At 39.5% G+C, this 26,613-nt stretch overlaps 1 protein-coding gene across 1 annotated transcript in view; it reads left to right on the forward strand.

Annotated features, from left to right (window-relative positions):
* Positions 1-2,145: 2,145 nt before the first annotated feature.
* The window catches only part of ATP6V0A4 (ATPase H+ transporting V0 subunit a4), a 35,446-nt gene continuing 10,978 nt past the window's right edge, over positions 2,146-26,613 (forward strand). Inside the window, exons 1-14 of the mRNA XM_026699183.2 lie at positions 2,146-2,262; positions 5,633-5,711; positions 7,370-7,464; positions 10,183-10,308; positions 11,528-11,622; positions 12,815-12,941; positions 13,219-13,301; positions 16,411-16,504; positions 17,534-17,746; positions 19,519-19,669; positions 22,009-22,148; positions 23,019-23,176; positions 24,147-24,240; positions 25,733-25,851. Of these exons, the coding sequence (XP_026554968.1) occupies positions 2,146-2,262; positions 5,633-5,711; positions 7,370-7,464; positions 10,183-10,308; positions 11,528-11,622; positions 12,815-12,941; positions 13,219-13,301; positions 16,411-16,504; positions 17,534-17,746; positions 19,519-19,669; positions 22,009-22,148; positions 23,019-23,176; positions 24,147-24,240; positions 25,733-25,851 (1,691 nt within the window). The remainder of the gene's footprint in view (positions 2,263-5,632; positions 5,712-7,369; positions 7,465-10,182; positions 10,309-11,527; positions 11,623-12,814; positions 12,942-13,218; positions 13,302-16,410; positions 16,505-17,533; positions 17,747-19,518; positions 19,670-22,008; positions 22,149-23,018; positions 23,177-24,146; positions 24,241-25,732; positions 25,852-26,613) is intronic.

Here is a 26,613-nt window from a genome sequence, read left to right on the forward strand (position 1 = left end):
TTTCAAATATTTTCTCCAATCCCAATCTAAAGCCATGCCTGGTTATGAATACAATGTTAGGGAACTGGACAAGAGGAAAACAAAACTTTCCCCTTTTCCTAGATATTGTGAAATTGGTTGTAAATGTTTGAAACATAGTGTTTTTAGGCAGCAAACATATTTGGAAACATGCCCTACTGAAAGCAATGGGAGATGACTTTGGCCATAGGATCACAGCCTTTGTTGATTAACGGGTTGCATTTAGTGACTTAAAGAAGCCAAGGCTTAAGCCAAATGACTCAAAGAAGCTAGGTACTAGGTGGCTTCTCTGTAGCATAGAATAAAAAAATTGGAAATTGTGTGTGTATGTGTGTATACGGTATATATATGCACACACAGTGTATATATTTTTATACATGTACAATCCCATTCTTCACAAAAGGGAGAGGTATTTGTTGTTACCTTAATTTTCCTATTTTTATGTCTTGTTTTAGGAGTAAAACACAAACAGTATTATACACTGATAAGTACAGGCATGTGTTAATATGATATTGTTTGTGGTTACTCCTAAAACAACACATAAAGATAGGGAAATTAATGTTGTAAAGCAGGACCACTGTTAAGTTTCAATTAAGCTGATTTATGTTATGCCTATACACAAGAAATCTGATCAAATAAGCAGTCAACACTAAATTGGTACTAGATAAGAGTTAATGGAATTCAAGATGGGCTGGCTCGTGGGAATGTAACAATTCTGGAATGGTTCCTCCCTTGACTCCACCCCCATGCTCCGCCTCCCCTTGTCTTACAACATGTGATCTGAGTTTCAGCTACAATATGCCCCAAGCCTTGTTGCTTAACCTTGCAATTAAAAAAAATACATGGACTTCTACTCGAAGAATGGGAATTGAAGTCCACGTATCTTAAAGTTGCTAAAGGCTAAAATGTTAATGTTTGAAGGCTTTTTTTTATTATGCTGTTAAATTAAATTAAATGTTCCTCTCCAAATTTTAAAATATAGTAGGTAATTGACCCTGTAGAGCTGCTGCTTTGGTATACATTGAGATTTACTTTCTTTTGCTCCTGCAATTTTGCTAGGATGTACTGAGACTGAATAACTCAGTGCATATAAGTTCTGAGGGAGAATGTGAATGTGTGTTTATATATCTACAGGAATACATGGGAGCATATTTTATATAATTTGAAGTAAATATGTGAAAATAGTTTTTTCTTTGCCAGGGTTTTGAGATACTGCTACCAGACTGCATCGTGGAATGAACTGCTCATCTGTTTGTTCCCTATTTTAGGCAACTCATAAGTTTACCCCACAGTTGTCTTATTTTAATTATGTGTTTGTTTTTTCTTTTGAGTCTATGTTGATTCCTGGCAAGTGCCTCGATAAGTCCCTGCAGTTTTCTTGGTAAGGCTTTTTGGAAGTGGTTTGTCCTTGCCTCCTCCCTAGAGCTGAGAGAGAGTGACTGGCCTAAGGCAGGACTAGAACTCATGATCTCCTGTCTTCTAGCCCAGGGGTCTCCATCCTTGGCAACTTTAAGACCTGTGGACTTCAACTCCCAGAATTCCTCAGCCAGCAAAGCTTGGAGACCCCTGTTCTAGTCTAATGCCTTAACTACTATACCACACTGGCTCTCATGCAATCATGGTATGGGCCTACATAAAAGTAAATTCTGAGGAGTTCCATGAGGAGATTGAAGGGGATATTGGAATGCATTTGCAGGCCCCTTCACATCTGACCTTCATTGAAGAAGCGTCCTAGAAAAGTGCAGCAGGCCATCCAGTGTTGCCATTTCCAGGCTATTTACAGTAGTTCGGCCAAAATGATGACTTGTCCATTATTCAGAACTGATACTTTCCAGGCGAGCTCAAAACAATTTATTTTGTGGACTAATGAGCCAGATGTTTCTTTCTATCCATTCCATACAGAGAAGCAGACTGAACTAGAAGCTGAATCGTACTTCAATGCTGCTATAGTTCTTTGACCTGAGATGACTATGCAGTAATAGAATTGACCTTGCATGGTTTCTGCAGTTTTCCCCTACATCAAAAATAACCTCTTTTTGACATGACAATGCTTTGTGTTATTTAGCATTACTTACATCCATCACCTTCTGTCTTTCTCCATGTCTCCACCCCAAAAGAATATGAAAGATGGCATCCATGTTTCGGAGTGAAGAGATGTGTCTGAGGCAACTTTTCCTTCAGGTGGAGTCTGCCTATTGCTGTGTTGCAGAACTTGGAGAGCTGGGTTTGGTCCAGTTCAGAGATGTGAGTAAACACCAAACGTAACCCAGCCTGTATTTCTCAGGAGCCATAGAAAGGAGGGGAATGTTGTCTACAGCAGAAAGAACGAGGATACTGTAGAGTTTAAAGATGCTAGACTAGACCTAGGAAGATCCCTTTGAATCAGGAATGGGACAGCTTGCCACAGCCAACTTATTGCAGCCAACTTGCCAGTCCAACTCGCTGCAGGACAACTCGCTGTATGACACTTTAGCAATTCTATTAAATTATTTAAAATAAATAAAAAATATTTTTATTTTTGCCAATCACATTTCATTCTGTCCCTCCTTTTGCATCTTTTCTTTAATGATTCTATTCCCCTATTTCTGTAACTCTTGACCAGCAGTGAGTTGTCCTATGGCAAGATGGCCATGGAAAGTTGTCCTGCATGCATTGGCTATGACAAGGTGGCTGTAGTGACTTAACCATGGTGAGTTGGCTCTGGCAAATTGTCATAGACCCCTTTGAATCTGCCCTTGATTAGTCATTGTTTCCCAGTGCAGTTTGGTTCCACAAAATATGTTGAGACCCTCTGGTAAATTGCCTTTGAGCACAGAAAAGGGCATGGTACAAATTTAATACATAAGAATGACAAGAACTGCAACAGGGAAAAAGAGGGGAAGAGAAAGTAGCATTAGAAAAGAAACAGGAATATTCCAGAGGGAATTATTAACCCCACCCACTTTGAGGTCTACTTGTTTGGTCTACTGTTGGCATGAAACACCCAACAATTTATTTGTAAGGGAATGTGGTTCTTGATAAAATGAAATGGTGACCTTTGCTCGCATAATATGCTCTACTCTTGGGAGATGAAAATGCATTATCTTGAATATTTTATAACCATGCATAGCAGAATGCTGAGACGAAAGATGAGTAATGACAAGCAAGTTGAAGATCTGGGAAATTCCTTTATTGCTGATTTTTCTTAAAGTGGGGGTGATTTTCACACGTTTGGAGGAAAAAACAACATTTCTTAAAATACAACTTTGAAGTCACTAAGAATAAGAAGAATTAGAATGGTGTAATCTTTAAAACCAAATTTTTAAAAAATTACAAAAAGATGTGTTTTTCAGAATTCTTTTCTTCATGAATGCACTACACAAACAAAAAACAAACCAATGCAAAATAAGGATAGGGAAGAAAGTGTTTGTGTTATAGAACATATGTGGTTTAGAATAATGGAAAGTTATTGATTTAGGACAGGGATGTCAAACTCCCCACCTGTGGGCCGTGCTGGATGCGTCACATGCTGGCCACACCCATGCCAGTTTAGTGAAGGGAGAAAAAGTCCTGATACATCATGTGATGCCACTGTGATGACGTGAGTTTGACACCCGTGGTTTAGGATGCGTTCATTAAGTTTGCACTTAGTGCTGTTGTGTTTCTTTATAGCCAAGCATAATGGATACAGAATAATCACTATTTTAGCTTCAGTCAACTTTGTTTTCTGCACGACTCACTTGAAAGAAGGAAAATAATGTAAAATAGTAATTTAAATAGATACCATCAGGTCAGGCCCAGTTTCAGTGACTCTACCATCTTGGCCTGAGCCCAGTGATAATCACTGGCTGGATCTTGCAAGGATATTTCCCTGATACCTTCTGACTATCTGCTTTATTCTTTGTCTCTCCATTTTTCTACTTCTCTCAACCTTGCCAAGCATAGTCTCTTCTAATTGATTGTTTGCTTTAAGTGAGTTTCTGCTTACCAATCTTTGCCTCAAGGGACCAGTTGTCTAGGACCAATTGATTCATTCTTCTTGCTATTTATGGTACTTTTAATAACCATTTCCTTCTCTCTCTTATTCTTTCTCAATAGCCAACATTCACAGTTTAGCACAGGAAAACAATTCCTTTTATTATTCTGATCCATTTATCTGAGAAATATGCTTATTCTGCATTATCTTTTCTAAAATGGTTATTACCTTTCTCCTTGGGATAAATCTCTTTATTTCTTTATCAATCTTGATTCCAGAATAATAAAGTTATTCATCATCTTAATTACTTTGCTCTCAGTTGTGCTTTCACTAGGGATATTAGCTGATGTCTTTTTCTTCTAAATATAACATCATTTTTTCATCTCCTCCTTTTAAACTGAGTTTTGCCAGTTCATTCTTGCCATTCTTGAAGTACATTTGCTAATCTGTTAAAAAGAACTAAAGATCATATGCTTTTCTGAATCACTCTGTTTCTCCAGTTCTTAGTAACTTGTTTATTGTAAATATTTCTCGGAAGAATCAGATGTTCTGCATACCCATTCACTTTACAGCATTTAATTAGGAAACTCAGCATTACTAAATTATATTTTGTTTAGCAACAGGCCTGTTAAGTTCCATCATTTAAATTGTTTTCATAAGATTCTAAGAATTACCTATGTAGAAAGCCAAACATCACATTTTTCACTCTATTTATAAATAATGGATTATTTGGAGTCTACAATCTGGGCAAATATATTACATGAGAAAAAGATATAAATGACCCTCAAAATTATGAATGTGAAACTATCTGTATTTCTGTAATCAGTTATTATTCACTAGCTCCATAGGCTTTTTCTCTGGTTGCACAATATTTTAATTATCATATTCTCCATGGTGATACATTACTTTGAAGAAATACTTTTAAATTGATCTGCTAATGGGCATGAGGAGTTGAATCCTTTGATATGTACTTCCACTAAATCTTCATTACTTCATCTTTATTTACTTTCATATGATCTGATGTATTAGAATCATAAATCCTAGAATTCTTAGCCATCAGGTTGGATGAATGGATGGATAGATGATGTATATATATATGTATGTGTATGTGTATGTGTATGTGTATATGTATATGTACGTGTACGTGTATGTGTACATGAATGGATGGATGGATGGATGGATAGATAGATAGATAGATAGATAGATAGATAGATAGATAGATAGATGATGGATGCAGTGGTGGGATTCAAATTTTTTTACTACCGATTCTGTGGGCATAGCTTGGTGGGCGTGGCATGGCTTGGTGGGTGTAACTTGGTGGGTGTGGCAGGGGAAGGATACTGCAAAATCTCCAATCCCTCCCCACCCCACTAACCTGCTTTCCAGCTCTTTTCTGTGCAGGGCAACAAAAGAAGAGCCAGCTGATCAACTGGGACTCGGGAGGCAGAGAATAGATGAGGGCAGGGCCAGTCAGAGGTGGTATTTGCTGCCTCAAAATTTCCACTACCGGTTCTCCAGAACTGGTCAGAACCTGCTGAATACCACCTCTGGATGGATGGATAATTGATAGATGATAGATGACAAGACAGACAGAGAGAAAGAGAGACAGACGGATAATTAATTTGGCTAATCTTGTGCTTTTATGTGAATTTTCTTTAGTTGAATGCAAATGTGAACAACTTTCAAAGAAGATTTGTGAATGAAGTAAGAAGATGTGAATCCTTAGAAAGGGTCCTTCGTAAGTAGCTTTTAGTTTATTGAAAAATCAAATTTATTGAGAGCTGTTCTTAGTCCAACAATCTCTATAATGTTTTAGTGCACAAAAACAGCAATTATTAGCACTTTTTGATTTAGCATTCTGGGAACCAGTGTCCCCAGAAATTGAGCAAAAAGTGGAAATAAGATACGGTATTAACTGGAAGGGGGACATTGGTTGCTGCAGATCATTGTAGACCAGGGGTCCCTAACCCCCATCACCAGTCTGTGGCCTGCCAGGAACCAGGCCCTGCAAGTAAGTGGAACCATACAATGGGTAAAACCATGCCACCCCTCTGATCCATGGAAAAAATATCCTCCACAGAACCAGTCCCTGGTTTCCAAAAGTTTGAGGGCAGCAGCTATACATCATGCCCAAGTGAGTTGAAAATCCCAAAGGCAGATTTCAAATTCCTAAAAATATATTGCAGTAAAACCTTTTGCTGGAGATCTTGTGGAATCAGTACCAACACTAAGGCTTAGTTGCATTAAGCAATAAGCTTTGCTTAGAAAAGGTTGTCTAATTTGTCCCCTATGAGTTAACATTCAAGGGTGTCCCAAAGGTGCTTTTTCATTCAAGGATGTACTATAATTACATAATCCACATGGGACAATTATCTACGTATATGTAAGGAGGAAAGTTTTAAAATGTGACTAGCTTCCTTAGAAACCCTCTTTGTTAACCATTCACTACCATTCTTTCCAGATCTTTTTTAATTTTGAAAAAGTTTTGTAATTTTCTGTAGATCCTTGGCAAACTAAGCAATAAAACAAATATGTTCAACTTTCCATACATTTAACCTACTTGTTTTTTTATGAGTGATGTCTTCCTTGTAAAAATGAAATGCAGGGCATTTCCTTGTGTATCTTCCAGTGATGCCATTATACAATTGCCAATTAAGAAAACCAGAGATTTGAAAAGAGTCACCCAACAGGGGGAGGGGCAGGCGACCGAATCTCAGGCAGGCAGGAAAACCCGGCCCACATTCTGGAGGCAGGCAGGGAAGGGGCTCATGAGCCCAACGGAGCCTTGACCAGGCAGTGACGAGGGTCTTGGGATCTGGGAAGGGCGCTTGCCTGAAGAGGTTGGTGGATGGATCCCCAGTGAGCCATTGGTCCCTCATTTTCTGCCAAGAGCTGCTTGGGCCCGGTCGCCATGGGACACGAGGAGGGAGTGTTGCCTGGTGCGAGCTCTGCCCTCTTCTGGTACGGGCAAGAGGAGAGAATTTCCCTTTTTCTCTTAACATTGTACAGCTTCTTGGTTTTTCTCAGAATGCTTCTAGATGCTGCTTAGCTGTTGTGGGTGCATGTGATTTTAAAAATGCTGTTTTAACCCCCCTTGAATATGCCACCATTTCAGGAAGTGTAGCCTTTAATAAAGGACTGTTAGCGGTAAAAGGGAAAACAAGTGTTGCCCTTAACTACACAAAGCCTGGTTGCCTCAGTGATTAATGCACAGGATATCTCTTAATGTGGCACAGCTTGTGATTCTATTTATTAAAGAGGTGAAAAGTTAGGCTGTATCCATGTTCGCACAAAATCCTTAATCACGAATTTACAACTAAGGGTGGTTTCTTATGGTGAGGAAAAGAGCATGTTTTGTAAACTTAGCCAGTGTGTTTCCATTTGTTTTCCTCCCAGGTTTTCTGGAAAGCGAGATGGGGGAGGAGATCCTGCCTGTCATATATGGGAAATATCCAGATACTCCACCACCACGAGAAATGATTGACTTAGAGGTAGGCTTTGCCTGTTTCTCGTTAGAGAAGGATGATAGATAGTTGTGTTGACCCAGCAGGAGATGGCAATCCAAAATAACTTTAAGTCAAGATCTTTACAACACTCAGAATAATTTGTTTGATATAGAAAATTTATAAATGCAACAGCTTGTTCAACTTTGTAGTTCCTAATTGTAGCTCTGGCTTTATCATGTTTTATTCTTCTTAGGTCTACTACTCTTTCTTTTTTTAAAAAAATCATTTTACTTTTCTACTGTGAAATAACAGTAGAAAAGTAAAATGATTTGAATGGCATGCTCTATGTCAGGGGTGTCAAACTTCAAGGCCCACAGACCTCATCCAGTCCATGATGTGGTCAGATCCAGCCCACGAGGCCATCCTGGAAAATGTAAGGGGCTGTCCTGCGTTGCTATGGCCCAATCTACCCAATGCGAAGAGGAAGGTGTGATGACCCGGGGCATGGCACAAAGGCAACATAATCAGATAATCAATAAGAGTCCCTTTAATAGCTCCAACTTTGCCCCCAGTGTCCAGGTTACCTTCTGGCTAGAGAAAAACTCTCCCAGGAACAGCCTTTAACTGCAGAAAATCAAGTCCAAAACATGGTCAACAAAAACTATAATTTTAAGTCCAGTCAAGCCAAACTGAGGTAATTAGTTTGGCAAGGCAGGAACAAGAATCCCAGATGTGAAGGCACAGCAAAACTCACATGGTTGGGAAGACGCCAGGAATGTAGATAAGCAACAACAACACAGGATAAAGTCACATTTGCTCCCAACAGCTGCCGCAGTCAGCATTCAGTTCTTACAAATTTTCATCCCAGGTGTGGCTAATAAAGGGAATCAGGGCCCTTTCCTTTCCTGTAAGCCACACAACCCACATTGCTCTCTTCTATGTTCCTCCCTGCGTGCCCTAGGATAAAGAGGGGGTAGGCCTGGGTCTTCCTCTGAACTCCCTCTCCCTTGTTTTATCTCTACTCTACTCTGCCCAGCCAGACTTTGCCCTTCCCCAACCTCCTGCACAGCCAATGGGGCCAGACTCCCATTCCCTGTCAGCTGTTCGTCTTCCTCCTCAGATTCAGACTCTGACAGGGGCATGACAGAAAGATCGGGCTGGTATTGCTTTAGCCCAGTGTACCCAATGCAAAGAGGAAACATGCCAGCAGTTTGGGGAGTGGCATGAAGCTGGCCAGGCCCACCCAGTTGGCCACAGCCACCCAGTCATCCACACCCACCTGGCCCTCCAAGGTCAACCACAGCCCTGATGTAGCCCTCAATGAATTTGAGTTTGACACCTCTGCTCTATGCTACGGTTACAAAAATAAAGTTATTTACTCATGGTTCTCATCTTCTCCAGCCAGTATAGCCATGCTGTTTGGAGATTATGATTCCAACAATCTAATAGATTGTGAAGGCACAGATTGGGGATTGCTCCAACTAATACTTAAACCTGGGAGGGTAGTAATTGGGCAATGTTCTTGCAGAAGAAAGAAACAGATTTCCCGCAAAGAAAAACCCCTCACATTGGGAATTAACTGCATTCACCAACAGAAGGTCCAGGCATGAAGTCCTGTAAGAAGTTAACTGAAACAATAATCCCTATCAGCTTGTTGTGATAAACACAAGGCTGTGAGCTCCCAGCCGGGAGGCTGCAAATTAAGTTAGTTCAAACAGAGAAATAGACAAACCTCAGTTCTAGCAGGGCAATTTTTGTCGCACGAAACACACAAGGAGCAAACTTTCCAGAAATGTGAACGGTTGTCTGCGATAACCAATCCACCCACTTTCCTCCTATTTATTCCCCAGCCAGGGAGGGGCCATTCAGCGTCCACGTTTGTTTTGCTTCCCGAGCCAGCTCATTCTCCTCCGTTGTTCACCTTTCCTATCTGCATATGCACATCTGGAACAGGCCCCAGCTGTTCTTCCTCCTCACTTATCTCTGACTCCAAAGGCAGCTGCCTCTCTTGCTGGGAAATGTTGGACGGTCCTGGCTCTATATCTGTTTCCAACACTGAGCATCCATCAGAGCCTTCCCAAAGCTCCAGAAGTTCTTCCCCAACATCCTCATTTTCCGAGTCTGTCGCTAACTCTGCTGGCAGCTGGCAGGCCACAACAGGCAATCCAGTACTTTCTCAGTCTTGGCTAACTTAAAAGCTAAGCAGGGTTGCACTTTGTTGGTGTTAGATAGGAGACCTCAGGAATACCAGGGTTATAGGCCATCCAGAGAAGGTATATCACTTCTGAAAAAAAAAAAAACGTAATGTCAATGAAGTAACAACAAATCATCATTGATTCAAAGGAATATTTTCTTTTTTTTTCTGTTAGTCTAAACAGACTATGATCAGAAAAGTTAATGGTTAAAGCTGAATGAAGAACAAAAAGTAGAATGGCTTGGAAGCTTAGTGCTTAACCAGCAGAGCTGTAAAAACACGTTATAATCCCTCATTCTTTTACCTAACACAGACAAGAAGATTTGCTGGATTTTCCGTTAGTTATTTTTCTATCTGCACTTAATTTATGTCATTTGTGAATCATTCATACCGAGAAGTAGGGCTGAGATGTTCATACTCACTGCAAAATTGCCTAACATGCTGAGATGCATTTCGAAATGTTTGCTGTCTAATAATCCATCTTTAGAGTAATCTATTTTGTCAGCAGTGAAGTGTGTGACAGAATGATTGGACATACAGTACTTCTATTTCTCTCCGGCTATAAACAGGCAGTCTTGGAGAAACTGGAAGGTGAGTTGGAAGAAGCCAACCAGAACCTGCAGGCATTGAGGCAGAACTTTCTAGAACTTACTGAACTCAAACATCTCCTGAAGAAAACCCAAGACTTCTTTGAGGTGACACAATTTTTCAATGCATTCAGCTCAACTGTATGAGGGACAAACTGTGGGCATTACCATATTTACATACAATCTTGAACATCTTGACTCTGTTGTCCCTTCTGTCATTCGAATTCTCTGATTTCAGCCCTTTGAGGTAGTCCAGACCAGAAGTACTAGCTCCACTTTATTGTAAAGTTACTATCAACTGTCCAACTAGTGAATCCAGAATCAGAAGACAGCCTTGGGAGCTTTGAATTCCCAAAAGTAAAACTTTATTAGATACACGATTTTGGTATTGAAGAAACAAAACCAGCTCTAGTTTTCCAGTTATGAAACCTCCTTTTGTTATGGGAATAGCCCATCTCTTTCTCAAGCACCTGCAGTGGTGACCTTGATGGCTGCCAGGCTTTCACAGTTGACGCACACATTCTCAGCATTCTATTTCCACTTTCCCTCCCGCTAGTTCACTGGCAAGTTGAAAAGTGTTAAGTTTGAAAGAAGCACAGCAGTTCCATCTTGACAGAATTAACAAAATTTTGCAAGTCTGAAAGTACATCTCTCCCTTCTTACCTTTGCAGTCCAAGAAAGTAGGAAGGTCCCTACTGAACCATTTGCCATTCTATGTTCCTTCTATGGGCTAAGCTTCATTATTTGACCGTTGCCCTGACAGCAATTCATCCCTTGTCTCCCAAGGTCATTCCCACATACTATTACATCAGCCCCAGCAATGACTCTGGGAATTCTTACTGATCTCCCACCCAAGGATTGCTATGTCTTGCTGTGCCAATCCTCCCTGGTAGGCCACGTTAGGAAACCAATTCTTCAGGAATATTAGAGCTTACTTTTGGAAATAGGCTATAGTACCAGAACCTGGTAAAAATAGACTGTACCTCCTTTTCTTGAGCCTGCCCAAGTCTCTTTCTAATATTATCTTGCTTCCCACAATATAAGGCATATTTCCATCTTCTTTGATGATGTAATTGTTCTTGCCTATCTTGTTTTTATCTCCCATCTGGTTATGCCCCCATATGTCCTTCCTTCTCCAATACAGTGGCATTCAGAAGCTCTGGATGTAAGCTTCTATTCATCCACTGGTTAATATTGCTGTGGTATCTGGATAACAATATCTAAGATAGCAAAAATTGTCCTAAAGCCACAAAAAGTAATAAAGAGGTCTTGGACTGGCTGAGTTTTGGAATGGGACTTTTAAGTTAAGCTTTTGTCCTGCTTTCAGACTGAGACTAATTTGCCTGATGATTTCTTCAATGAAGATACTTCAGGGCTATTGGAACTAAGAAGCACTCCTGCAGCAGTTGCTGCAAAGTTGGGGTGAGTGTTGTTTCTCTTGTGTTGTATCCACCATGTTTATGTCTTAGTGATGTAGCCCATAGTTCCAGCATCTCACTGAAGTGAACACACGTCCTCCTGGCTGGGTGTAGCTAATGGAGAAGAAAATTCTCGGTTTAGCAAATTAATTTTTTTATTTGTCCACTTAATATTTTCCCTTTCTCCCAGAACTGGGCTGCAGAGGCATCTGTGAGGTAGCAAATGATGCAATGAGCATCATATCGTTGTAATATAAGCTAGACATCCCCTAGGCATGTCTGTTGCAGTGTTGCATACATGTATGAAAGCTTATGTCATGTTGCTGATTTCATTATTTTGCTGAAAGCCTTCAGTCCTATTGAACCCTCTATAGAAATCTCTGCATGGTACCCAAGCCTTTCGAACCATGCCACTAAATTCCAAGGTGCTACCATTTTGAGACAAAAAACTGAGAAATGCATGTAGAATTACTCTTACATAGGCTTAGTTTTAAAAAATATGAGGGAACACCACAACCTCTTCCCCATAAAATCTTTATTAATATCTAAAACCTGACCCATTTACACATGTGACACTAAAGCTAACTCTGTCCTATGGCAGGGGTGTCAACCTCAATTTCATTGAGGGCTGCAGCAGGCTGTGGATGACCTGGAGAAGCTGGGGGCATGGCTGACTGGGTGGGTGTGACCAACTTGACGCCACTCCCCAAACTGCTGGCTTGTTTCCTCTTCTCACTGGGTAGACCAGGCCGAAGCCAGGCTGGCCCAATCTTTCATCTTCATATTGGGTAGTCCAGGACAGCCCCGCATGCCAGATCCAACCACATCATGGGCCGGATCTGGGCCGCAGGACTTGAGTTTGACACCCCTGTACTACTGCATCTCTGTCCTACTAATGTGAACATCGCTCAATTGTAAAGTTCCTCAGAGCATGCCATCCTTTTGCTTCCAAAATTTGTCCGTTCTGTTTTAGGATATTTCATGCTATCTAAGAAGGCTGGGAGTTATCAGTCAGTCAATCAGTCAGTCGTTTTATTTATATAAATAAAATAATCTCATCACATTCAGAAGGTGCTATGGTGGAGCAGGCCAGTCTAGGAACTGATAGTAGGATTGCAATTGGTATAATTCCATAAATTAATTACTTCTACAAGAGCATATTATACAGGGTATTACGTTTGTTTTGCATTCCATAGATTCATAGCTGGTGTGATTAAAAGGGAGAGGCTGGTGACTTTTGAACGTTTGCTGTGGAGAGCCTGCAGGGGAAACATCTACCTGAAGTTCAGTGAAATGGATACATCCTTGGAAGATCCTGTCACTGTAGGTACCGATAGGTTTTTAATTTTGTTTAATTTTGATCCTTTACCTATATAAAGCTAGGAAATTACTGGGGTTGTATTTATTTATTTATTTACTTATTTTGATTTGTCAATTGCTTATAAGATAGGTATAAGTATATACATAGTTATGAATACATGAAATGGGTACATATAAGAAAAATAAAAGAAACAGGGACGGTAGGCATGCTGGTGCGCTTATGCACGATTGTACTTGGTTGCCTCTGTGACTATTTTGAAATTGTTTCTCCTTAAATCAGAAAGAAGAGATGAAAAAGAACGTATTCATCATCTTCTATCAAGGGGAGCAGCTGAGACAGAAAATCAAGAAGATTTGTGAAGGGTGAGAAAGAGCATTTTGACCGTAACTGAAATTAATGAATCTTGAGTTAGTCAATTAGAGAAACCTGAGTTGGCTTTCAGATTGATCTTAGTAGGATTTTAATGCCCGCTGTTTTGCCTTGTCTTGGACAAGACCCAGCCTGGAAAATTCAAAGTGTAATTAAGTCCAGGGTTGGAACATGCTGATATAATCCAGGTTGGTGGTGTGAATTTTAAACCTTTATTCAGAACTATCCGATAGAAAATTATCACTATCACAATTGCTTCTGGTTCTTTAGCTTGAAATTGATTTTGAACATGTCATCCCAAAGGTGCTTTTTCAAGAGGCAACCTGGACTTTCTTTGGGTTTTTTTGAAGATGTTTCACTTCTCATCCAAGAAGCTTCCTCAGTTCTGACTGAGAATTGAGATAAGGAGTGTCAGAACTGAAGAAGCTCCTTGGATGAGAAGCAAAACATCTTCAAGGAAAAACAAAGACAGTCCAGTTGCCTCTTGAAAAAGCACATTTGGGTCAGCCATGACCTGGATGATTGAGAATCTCCATAAAAATATTGAACATGCGCCATTGATTACAAATGTTTGGGGGTGAGGACAGCTCCTTAAAGAGCCAAAATGATATCATCCATGTCCACATTAAAGATAGAGGTCCTCCAAGATTTACAGTAGCTTAGAAAACTTGAAGCATCACATTTCTAAACCCAAACCAATTATTAACGGGCTTAGTAGGATATTTTAAAAAATGTCTTTTTTGGCAAGGGGTGGGAAAAAATTGCAAAAATTCTGTTAAAGCATGAACAAGAAAACCCCATCTGCTATTCAATATTCTTTGTCCTATAGGAATTCAAGGTTTGAGATTACTACTAATGTTTCTGTCTCTTGTTTTTACTGCATGTTGCTCTTAATTTTAACACTAGAAAAAAATTAATTAGTGTTAAATTTTACCTATCAGATTTATTAAAATTGGGAGCAGAGCAAAAAATAAGCATTTCCCCAAGCCTTCTCTCTTTTCAATTGAGGATGCTGGAACACTAATAGGGGTTCTCCAGCAGATTTTATTAATTTCAAAACCCTCCAGTGAATGGTTCATGTGCTTTCCTAGATGAAGGTGTCATTAAAGTGAAAGTGACATTCTGACAGGCAAAACCAGCATGCAAAAAGAACTGTGAAAAGATCAAAGCTATCGGGCTGAAACCTTGACTGTGTCAGGGAGAAGGGAGGGAATGTAGCTTGTGTGGGCTCTTTTAAAGAGGAAAGTTTTTTTCAAGTACAATTTGAGAACTTAAAAGGTCAGTTTAAAATATGGGGTGAGCATCAGAAAGCTTTTCCTAATGAAAAATTAATGAATATGCTTCAGCTGATGGCTTGGTTTGAATAGATTATTGGTGAATCGATGTCATTCTTGAAGCTAGAAGAATGGATAGCGGCATCAAGGTAGGGTGGAAGACAAAATAGTGGGATGGTAACTCCACCACTGTTGTATGCAGATGTACAAAAGGAGAAACATTTGCCTGAGTCATGGTGGCGCAGTGGTTAGAATGCAGTATTGCAGGCTAATTCTGCTGGCTGCCAGAGTGGTATATAAGTCTAAGTGCTATTACTATTGCTGTAATATTTGCCACCATCCTGTAAGTCTGATGGTGCCACTGGATACCATATTTCCCTGAAAATATGACCTACCTCAAAAGTAAGTCCTAGCTTGATTTTTACATGTGTATCCAATATAAGCCCTACCCCAAAAATAATCCCTAATTAAAACCCTGCCCACTCCAGGATGCACGGGTAGAGATTAAGCTAGGGTGGGGATGATGGGGTGGAGCTGCCCTACTACTTTTGGACAGTTGCAGCCAGACTTCGCGCACCCTGACACCTGCCTTGCCGGCCCATTTCTTCTGCAGCTGGCAAGGCTTTCCTGAAGGACTCTGCAGCCGATAACGGAACTCCAGATTGATCAAGAGCTTTGTTATCAGCTGCAGAGGCCTTCAGGAAAGCCTTGTCAGCTGCAGAAGAAGAGTTCCTGAAGGCCTCTGACAATGAAAAGAACGCCAGGGGTGACACACATAAGTGGATGACATCACCCCCTGAAAATAAGACCTGGTTCCTTTTTTTGGTGGCAAAAAAATTACAAGACAGGGTCTTATTTTCGGGAAAACAAAGTAGCACTTCCTTCTTGCAATGAAGCATTTTTCCCCAAAGTTTCAGCTTTCCTAATAATGGAAAGTCCAATCATTCCATACAGCATTGGAACAAATCAATTTGGTTATTAAAATAATCTACTCTAAAAATTATGTAAAACGATATCTTAAATTCCAGTGGTCTGTGCAGCCACTGGTGACATTATGACATTCCTGCCTTGCTCTCTCTCTCTCTCTGGCCTGCAGTTCTTGAAAAATAATAATGTCAATTAAAATATTCAGACCTTCTCTTTTGATAATACTATGGGAAAAGATTGACAGGCAGATGGAACTGAAAGCGTAAATATTACCCCTTACCCCAGAACTTGACTTCACCAAGAGCTAAAAGGAAGCACGGGAAGCTTCACCTGCCTGCTTGTGAGTAAAATATGCTCAGAACACGTACATTCCAAAAGTTTATACCATAGAAATATGAGTATATTTGTCCATTACAGATGAGAGACTAATAGGGTGGGCAGTTTGCAGGATCAATAACAATCAAAAGTCTAGCAAAAGCAAAGCATTTTATTGATTCTAATAACACTCCCAATAGAATATCCCTCATAGCCTGGGAGCAACTTAAGCCCTTAAGAGAAAGCCTTCTTTGTCAGGTAGATGAGTCTTTGAGAAAGATGAGTCCAAAACATTTCTCCTAAAGAACTTAATGGCCTGATAAGCTCTTAATAGCCCTTTAGTCATTTAGCTAGTCAAGTCTTAAGCCATTCAAGACTTATTTTAAATAGCAATTTTATCTTAAATTGTCCATTAAGCAGTTGGAAACCAGTGTAGAACTGTCATTGGGAAAGCCTATGGGGTCCTTGTACTGGTTAGCAATCGAGCTGCTGCCTTTTTTTTTGACAATGACAACTTCCACACCTTTGTTGTAAAGTGCATTTCAGTGGACACAATGGCTGGAACCAGGTATTGTTTCTTCATTAGGTTCCGTGCTACTGTATATCCCTGTCCCGAATCAGCTGCAGAACGCCGAGAAATGGCTGCTGGCGTGAACACGAGGATTGAAGATCTCAACACAGTAGGTAGTTTTTAGCCTTGCTTGGAGTAATATGGAGTATGCCTTAGGTCAGCATGTGCCAATCCCTAGCAGCGATTGGAGCCCTGGCCGAAGTAGACAGTATGTAGTTCAGATGTGTGTCCTAGCTTCCTTCCTATGGTGCCAGTCAGCAAGCATTTGGGTCTAGAGACCACTCACTGTGTTTCTTATAATGCTTCAGAGCCACATCACTTAGGCCATTATGGGAGATTTAAATGGCAGCTGCCAATACAAATAAAACACTACTGTGGTTGCCATCAGGACTAATAGCAGTTAGGTGGGCATAGTGGGGCAGCTGCTGATAGGGGATGGGAGTGAAATGTAAGAGGCTGGAAAATGAGTCAAATAGTCCCAATAATGGGGTAGAGCAAAAATAAATTATGAGTCTAAGCAGTGGTGCTATTCATCTGGTGTAACAACCGGTTTGTTGAGCACGCGCTTTGCATGAGCACATGGTCTATGTTTAAAAAGTCAATTTTCAACTGAATTACTCACCTTCTGCAGCTCCAGTGATCTAAACAGCTGAGGCACAGCAAACCACTCTGCTGCATGAATCAGCTGGGCTAAAAAACCAGGAAATAAAGCACAGAAAAGAGCAGGGGCAGGTGGGTGGGGTCAAATACTCACTGGAACTACCAGTTCACCTGAACCAGTCCAAACCGGTAGAATCTCCCCCCCCGCCCCCCGAATCTAAGTCAGTTCTTTCATCCTACACATGTGTTAGTCTGTAGCTCCCAGAATTCTTCAACCAGGAAGGGCATTCTACAGGCTGGCTAAGGAATTTTAGTAGTTGTAGCCCATACATTTATTTATTTATTTATTTAATTTATATTGCCGCCTATTCACTCATGGCGACTCGATGAGGCTTAGACAATGTAAAACCATATTTAAAACAAAAATAAAAAAACAAAAAAACAAAAACTAACAAAAATAATCAAATAAATTAGTAAAGTACAATAGAACAATATCATTTGTTGGGTTACTAATCTACACCTTTGCCCCTACTTACAGGTGATCACCCAAACTGAGTCCCATCGACAGGGGCTATTGAAGGAAGCATCTGCAAACCTGTGGGCCTGGGGGATCAAAGTGAAGAAAATGAAAGCTATCTATCACATCCTGAATTCTTGCAACATTGATGTCACTCAGCAGTGTGTCATTGCAGAGATCTGGTTCCCTATGGTAGATACCCCCAGGATAAAAAGAGCACTAAATCAAGGAATGGTAAGGAGAATTCTGTCATTCTTAGCAAGTGATATTAGCTCAACTGAGTGCCCTGAATCTGTGGCAGAGTATTTACTTTGCCTGCAGGAAAAAGGACTGAGTGAAACTTTGCAGACAGGAAAACAATCAAGCAGAAAACAATACTCTTGACAAGGAACTGTCAAGAAGAAAACCACATCTTGCCAAAGCTGGCAAGGCAAGCTCCTGTATGTAAACAGGGAGCAAACCCCATACTCTTCAACACTGAAGATGTTTCCCTTGTTGGATAAAGGAAAGCAAACAACCAAACTCAGGGAGCACCAAGGAACCCACACTTCAGCCACAAATAATATATTCTCTACTATTAGAAAAAGGACTGGTGGGTGTTGAATACTGCAGAGAATAAGGAAAATGACCTTAATGGAGATACGTAAGCTCTGTTAAGCAAAGCAACAAAAATGTCTTAAGTCCACAACAGACAGATGGTAATATTTTGAACAGACTCCACTAAATACCTCCTAATTCACAATTATGATCATGATTTATCACTTATATCTTTTATGTACAATGACAGCTTAAGCACCAAAGACAAATTCCTTGTATGTCCAATCACATTTGGCCAATACAGAATTCTATTCTATTCTATTCTATTCTATTCTATTCTATTCTATTCTATTCTATTCTACGGTACTCTACGCTACGCTACGCTACTCTACTCTATTCTACTCTACTCTACTCTATTTCATAGTTATATAAGAAGGAGTAGGGTATAGCACAGTCAGACTTATGAGATTCTGTTGTTACAACCAAATTTAGCAAATATACTTTTAAACTTTTGGGGGAGTGGTTTTCCAGATCTGGTCTGCTTAGACAAATAATTTATCTCAGTACACCAAATAATTTTTTTCATGACAAAGAATAAGGGAAGATCTCCTGGTATCCAACTTCTTATCTCTGTTGGAAGTAGAAGCACTACTGATATATACATTTTTCTATGTACTTAAAAGGGTTAAAGCTGAGATAACTAAATCTGGAATACATAAATAAATAAATAAATGAAACGGGTTATCTGTGCTAATTACTACGGTATTGTTTTCAGGAGCTCTCGGAAGTCTCTTTTTTGTATAGATACAAATACTGTAGATTGTTGTTATTAGTTGCCTGCTCTTTTTAGCTTTTGTCTTTGGTTTATATGTCTTCCTTTTAGCCTGCTTTTCTCAGATTCTGATAATTTTTGATATTTGCAAATGTTTATTAAACATCAAACTAGCTAAATTGCTTAACATGTGAGTGGCCTGTGTATTTGCTTGGACTGACATGCAGGGATTCTGAGATTGTGTGCTGGACACAAATTAAACTAGAAATAGCCTGCAGTCATTTTCCAACGGTGAGGAAAGACTCCACAAATTCTCACTGACAGCTCCCTAAAAACTTTTGTTCCCATTATTCTTTGGTAAAGGCTACAGCTGTGGTTGTAATATACAGCCAATTTTAACACTGTACTGTAAATATATGTATTCATTTAACTGTTTTGGTAACCTAAGACCCAGCCTGTTAAGATTCTAGGCAGTAGACCAGTGTTTTTCAACCTTGGCAACTTTAAGCGGTGTGGATTTCAACATTCAGAATTCCCTAGCCAGCATGCTGGCTGAGTGATTCTGGGAGTTGAAGTCCGCACAGCTTAAAGATGCCAAAATTGAGGAACACTGCAATAGATTAACACAAACATGGAGTTGGAAGAAATCATGGATGTAATCACTGCCTAATTCTAATCATTGTTGACTTGATCTCAGGAACGAAGTGGTTCTACAATCAACCCCATCCTGACTGCTATACAGACCAAACTGGAACCTCCTACCTTTAACCGAACCAATAAATTCACTGCTGGATTCCAGGCCATTGTAGATGCATATGGTGTTGGGAATTATAGGGAGATTAATCCAGGTATATGGACTCGGGTTTATTTTTGATCCCTTTTTTAAGATAGCAGGTTTTCAGTAGGTCTTTATGCTGTTTGTTTCTTTTATGACAAATGTTGTTGTTGTTGTTAGTTGCAAAGTTGTGTCCAACCCATTGTGACCCCATGGACAACATTTCTCCAGCCCAAATGTATCCCCATGCTAATGATCATTTGGCACCTTTGGGGTAGATCTTTGACATATTTGGTCTTAGAAGAGAGGGTCAACCTATTCTCCAAAGCACCCGAAGGCAGGACAAGAAGCAATGGATGGGAACTAATCAAGGACAGAACTAACCTAGAAGTAAGGAGAAATGTCCTGATCGTTACGACAATCAATCAATGGAATGGCTTGCCTTCAGAAGTTGTGAGTGCTCTTATTACTGGAGGTTTTTAAAAAGAGACTGGCCAGCCCTTTGCCTGAAAGAGTATAGGGCCTCCTGATTGAGCAGGGGGTTGGACCAGAAAACCTCCAAAGTCTATTCCAACTCTGTGATTCTATTCTGTCCTAATGGTTAAGGCACCAGGCCATGAGTTCATGTCCTGCCTTAGCCATGGAAAGCCAGCTGGGTGATCTTGGGCCAGTGATTCTCTCTTAGTCCAACCCAGAGCTTTCCAAACTTGGCAACTCTAAGACTTGTGGACTTCAATTCCCAGAATTCTCCAGCCAGGCTGGAGAATTCTGGGAATTGAAGTCCACGAGTCTTAAAGCTGCCAAGTTTGGAAAGCTCTGGTCCAACTCATCTCACAGGGTTGTTGTGGGGAAAGTAGGAGGAAGGTGTGATGGATATGTTTGCTGCCTTGAGTTATTTGTAAAAATAATAAAGGTGGGAAATAAACAATAAACAAACAATATATTACCACCTAAAATACTGCTTCTGTTACAATATACATCCAATATATATCTCAGGTAGAACTCAGAGCTAGTCTAAATGAAATTCAGAATAAGCCATTGAAACTTTATATTTTTAAAGGTCACTATAAATAACCAATATAGTAATAGACTGCCTGGAAGTAGATAAAGGACCTTTTTGTCTTTTTTTGCTTCTATAATTGTCAGAGGCAAAGAAGGCAGGGTTTAGAAAACTTTGAGGATTAAAAATTTAAAAAGATTGAGAAGCCTTGATCTAAAAAGAGACACCTCCACACCTATTAAGTCCAGATCCTAAAATTATATGTTTTATCTGAAAACATTCAATTCCAGATATTCAGTACAATTGCCCATGTTCTATTTTATAGACGATAATCATAATTGCCACTTATAATTCATTCTCTGCTTGGGGCATTTCAACCCAAAGGAAAACATGGTTTTAAATTAACAGCATTTCATTATTTTATGTGTATATGTGTATGTGTATGTATATTGTGCATGTGTATGTATGTATGTAATATGTGTATATGTGTGTGTATACATATATATGGAAAACTAGCATAATATACTGTGTAACAGTGCCATCTGTTGATTCCAACTGAGAAAGCATGCTTTTAAAATTTTCATTGAAACTCAGAGCATTAGTCTCTGTTCAAGTTTTGGTTAAAAGATGGGTTGGTCCTTACTTAAGTTAGCAGGTTTATCTCTGATTCCCAGTTGTAGTCAAATGTGTACTTTCTGCATCGATAGATAAGGAAAATGTTGAAAGGTTCTATTGCTTCTCAGAAGCTGGGAAACAGACGTCCAGTGTCAGGCAAAAGGATTCTTCAATCCATACATTGAATTGGGAGGCTCTAAAAATTCCTCACCATGTAAAAAAACAAAGATGTTTGTCAATTGATGTAGAATGTAGAATCCCTTGCTTGAGGGGGTGGGGCTGGAAATATTGTCCCTTTCACTAAATTAGTTGAGCAGAGAAATGTGAAATGTATTTCTGGCTCTTCTGGAGTGATCCTTAACAACAAGACTAAGCAGTCAATGCCTCCAACTATACTGGACTTCAGTTCTCCTAATTTCCAACCACAGAAACCATGATTTTTCAAATTAAATCAAACTAGTGCATTAGGTAAGGTATTTACCTGGAAATCAGGAGGCTATGACTTCTAGTCCCACCTTAAGCATGAAAAACTTGATGAGTGGCCTTGGCTCAGTCACTCTTTCTCAATCCAACTCACTTCAGGAGGTTGTTGTTGTGGGGAAAATAAGAGGAGGAAGGAGTATCGATACATTATCCACTTTGAGTTGCATATGACAAAAAAAAGGCAGGATAACAATTACAAAAACTAAAGGTATCCATTTTTAAAAAAATGTCCTCTCATTGAAACATCAATTCATTTGCAATGTGTACATGTTTAACAAGTGATGTGACAGGTGTTTTTTTTTTCCTTCCCACAGCCCCCTTCACTATCATTACCTTCCCTTTTTTATTTGCGGTGATGTTTGGCGATTGTGGTCATGGTACAGTCATGCTGGGCTTTGCGCTGTGGATGATCAGCAATGAGAAGTACTTTTTAGCTCAGAAAAGTGACAGTGAGGTAGGTGACTTAGGATGGTATCTCAATGCTTACAACAAGCAGCACTCGAAGTGTTTTTATTTATTTATTTATTACTGGTATATTCTACTCTGCCCAATCTCTGAAATTTGTGAGATAGATTACAAAGTTATTTAAAGCATAAAATTTCTAATAACGTATTTTAAAATATTACAGAAAAAACAATTAAGCAATGAGAGGAAGCCAATCAACCAGTTATCAATTGTTAACAACCAGTTGATAACAAAGAAAAGATATTATTTATTAACTTTATGTGCCACACATCTCACTACTCAAAGTGACTTAAAATATAAAATATAAAACCGAGAGCAACCCTCTAGAAATGCCGAGAAATATCTTTATCCAGAACTGAAAAGATGTAAAAGGGCCAGTCATACTTCTTGGAGAGGCACTTCATAATCAGAGTCCCATATCTAAGCAGGCTTTTTTCTTGATCACCCCTCTCGCTTCTCATGGTGAGAAGAAGGGTCTCTGAAGATGATTCAGAATGATCTGAAAGATCATTTCTTTCCAAAGCACTAACTCAGGGGTCTTCAAACTTCTCAGCTTTAAGATTTGTGGACTTCAACTCCCCAAATTCCTCCTCCAGTCATGTTAGCTCAGAAATTCTGAGAGTTGAAGTCCACAAATCTTAAACTTGCCAAGTTTGAAGACCCTTGCAGTAAACAATAGGTGAAGAACTGTTTACGCAGATCTCTTCAATCTGATGCCTTCCCAGCTAGCAGGATCAGTTTGGGGAATTGATGTCCCACATTTCTAGAAGACGCCAAATGGAGAAGGGTTCTGTAAATGAGGCTGCAGTAAACTTTGTTTCTCGATCATCCCTTGATTATATATAATATTCCTGTGCAGATCTGGAACATCTTTTTCAGTGGACGCTACTTGATCCTTCTCATGAGTATCTTCTCCATTTACACTGGCTTTATTTACAACGATTGCTTCTCCAAATCGTTCAACATATTTGGATCTTCCTGGCGTGTCCGACCCATGTATAACAATGGTGGATGGACGTAAGTGGTAAACAATGCTTGATAATTGCAGAACATAGCAGCTCAGTTTGCTCTTTTGTTTCACAACCTCTTTCTGAATTTATCCCTAATGATCTCTAGCGCAACGTTTCATATTTCATAAAGGTCTTTAATCAGCAGCTGACTGTGATTAAAAGCAAACAGGAAACAATACTTACTAGAAACTTCCCTTAGTTTGATTCAGAAAAGACGTGGCTATAAAATACTGTATTTTTTTCTAAGCCAGTTCTAAACTTTTGATTCTATCAAGCTCATAATAGAAGCAAAATAGATTTCTCAAATTATTCATAACACCTAACCCACAAATATCTCTCTATGGATGTGGTGGTAGGAATTATAGGTCCCTGAGAGATCTGACCATGCTTATATTTAGGCATCTGAAAATTACTGACATGCTTAATATAATCTCCAGGACATCTGGTGTCCATATTCAGATGCAATGGAGAACTATTTTACAGGATAGAATATTCACTTTTAACCACCAAAGTGACAGAAACATATAAATTGAGGCCTGCCATGTTGTATCTTCTGCACTGCACTGCATCAAGAAACATTCCATATCTTTTCTTGTAATGAGTTATAGAGAAGAGTTCTTAAAGTCATCATACTCCAAACTTCATCAACCTCACTTAGGGAACAGCGTCAACATAGAACAAAGTAGGATAGTTTATATGGTAATAGATAATATTGAAGATGTGAAGAGTGACTTTGGGCCCATTGATGAAAGAGCAAGCTGCTTCAACATAGGAAATGAAAGAATGTACACAAATTATATAAGCTGTTTAGTACAAAAAGTCACATGTAACCCAAGCTGTCCGCATAGAGACTGCGCAGCCAATGTTTTGGGCTTCAGTGTGTTTATATTGTTTTTTCTTACGTTAGTTATTGTGAGAAAAGGCTGTCACATCTCAGTGACAACCTAATAATTTAACATTTTTCTGTTCATCCATAGGGACGAAATTGTTCATGAGAGTGGTGTTCTGCAGTTAGATCCAAAAACAAAAGGTGTATATTCCGGAAACCCCTATCCTTTTGGAATTGATCCGGTAATAAGAAATAATTATTTGTCAATTAATAGGAAGAGAGAGAGATTGGGGTGAATGGTTGGGACTCCAATTTTGAGGGAAGAAGTCAGCAAAGGCAAACCTCAAAAGGTTTTCAAAGAGCCAAGACAGTTGTCTTCACTGTCTTTTTTTTAAATATATACTACAGATATGTAAACAATTAAATTGCTACGGAAAAAGTAGGAAAATTCTGTGTATTGAATTTTTTTAAAAAAATGACCCTGGGTGGGGAGGGGTAAAGAGAGAGGGGGAGAGGGAGAAAGTGAGAGAGGGACAGAGGGAGAAAGGGAGAGAGAGATGGAGTGGGGTGGGGGGAGAGAGAGAGAGAGAGAGAGGATATCAGTGCAGATGGCCTGCAGATGGCAGCATTGATGGCTATTCATCTTCCAAACTATTCCAGTATCCATCATAGAATGATAGAGTAGACCTGGCTGTGTCTCCACTTGTAGAAATGGCCTGACTACAACACAGGTCGCCTTTCAGCTGGTTCATTCTTAAGAAGACTTATAAAATACAACTGGTAACCAGAAATCTATCATTTTTTGGGAACTTTGAATAGCAACTTATGTTAGGCTGAAAGTTTTATCCCACACTTCATTATCCTCAACAAGACCTACAGAACTTTGGTTGAGATGCATTTTTATTTAAGTAGAGTTGATTGGCTAAGGACATAAATGGGAAGATCCTTAGCCCCTGAAAATGATATTCTCAAGCACTTACTCCTAATTTGGAGAATATACATAGTTTCATCAGGGGTGGGATGCTACCAATTCAGTCTGGTTTCTATAGAACCAGTAGCTCTGAAGAGCAGTTCACATCGAACCGGTTCACTGTGACAACCTTTTGGTCATCTGTTTGGCCCACCCACCCACCTGGGCTCTTACCTGTCCTTTATTTCCTGCTTTTTCAACCTCAGTTGCTTTGCACGCCACAGCTGAGGTTGAAAAAGCAGGAAGGAAGAGGATTTTCAAACGCTGCGCACCTGTGCACAGCACTTGTCAGCTGTCCTGGTGGCACAGCAGGTGTTTTTTTGCAAATGGTGTACATGTGCATGCAGCACACGTCAGGTGTGCGGGTATGTGAAGTGCGTGCGTGCGTGCAAAATGCACTTACACCAAACTGGTCATAACACCGGTTGAATCCCAATCCTGAGTTTGATGTTTGTAGCCTATAGTATAGCATTCCTGGAAAAGCATGACTGATTTTGAAAAAAAAATGGATTTTTGTCCAAATAGAAGCAGAGGCATCTGTATTGTTATAATAATACAAAAATCAAATATTTAATGTTTTCTTTTTAAAGAAAGTTATAATAATTGAACTATACAGGTTAATTAGGTTCCAATTCTTCACCCTAACAATGATCTTTCAATCACCTTTCTCTCTGTTTTTCCTCGGTGGTAAAAAGAAAGCAAGTATTTTACTTTAAGATTTCACTTGTCTTTTATTCTTTGCTTTCCTTATCTCTTTCTTTCAGATCTGGAATATTGCCGTCAATAAGCTGACTTTCTTGAACTCGTACAAAATGAAAATGTCCATCATCATGGGAATCACACACATGGTTTTTGGGGTCGTACTTAGTCTCTTCAATCATATGTAAGTATTAGTGACTTTACAGGCACAGCAAGTGTTTGGATGATATTCTACTGTAGCTGTCCAAATCCACTCCATCTAGATAACAGAGTGGTTGACTTCCCTTGGTCTTCCACATACTAATCTTTATGTTTCCTTACTCCTCCTTTTAGATTTGTTTTTTATATATCTTCTTATACACACACATGCATACACAAAGTTTTCACATTTTTTTAGACCCTGAAATACATATTGTATGGTTTTTAATTGACTGTGCCTCACCCTTCTTATGGTAGTCTAAGGAACAAAAGTTTGTTTTGTTTTGATTGACCTTCTCTTTCACCAAATTTACTTTTCAATATCAATCAAAGGATGGAAAATAAAGCCTCCCAAATCCTTAGCGAATAAAAGCTGTGCTGATCCCAGTTGTTATGATGAGAGCATGATTTCTTTTATGCCATCCAGCATGGACTTTATTTGATTACCATGCTCATAATAACTCTAGCTGGATGCCAATGGTAAATGTTTTGTGGGCATTGTAGTTCAAAACCTCTGAGGAGTACTAACTCTTTTCAGAGTAGGAAATCTTTGTGATTCAGATAGTGCAAGATTACAACTCCTAATAGTTCTGACTAGTGCAATACTGCCAGGGATGTTGGAAGATGGAACTTCTAGATGTGTACAGGTTCACCATAATCTCATTCCTTCCCCTGCTGAACAGTGTTATTGGCACCTGTGAGACTGTGAGCAAGGGAAGAAAGCATGTGTTGTAATGTCACAATACCA

Source organism: Pseudonaja textilis, chromosome 5 (assembly GCF_049901715.1).
Source record: "Pseudonaja textilis isolate UNSWEBS1 chromosome 5, rPseTex1.2, whole genome shotgun sequence".
NCBI classification, from domain to species: Eukaryota; Metazoa; Chordata; class Lepidosauria; order Squamata; family Elapidae; genus Pseudonaja; species Pseudonaja textilis.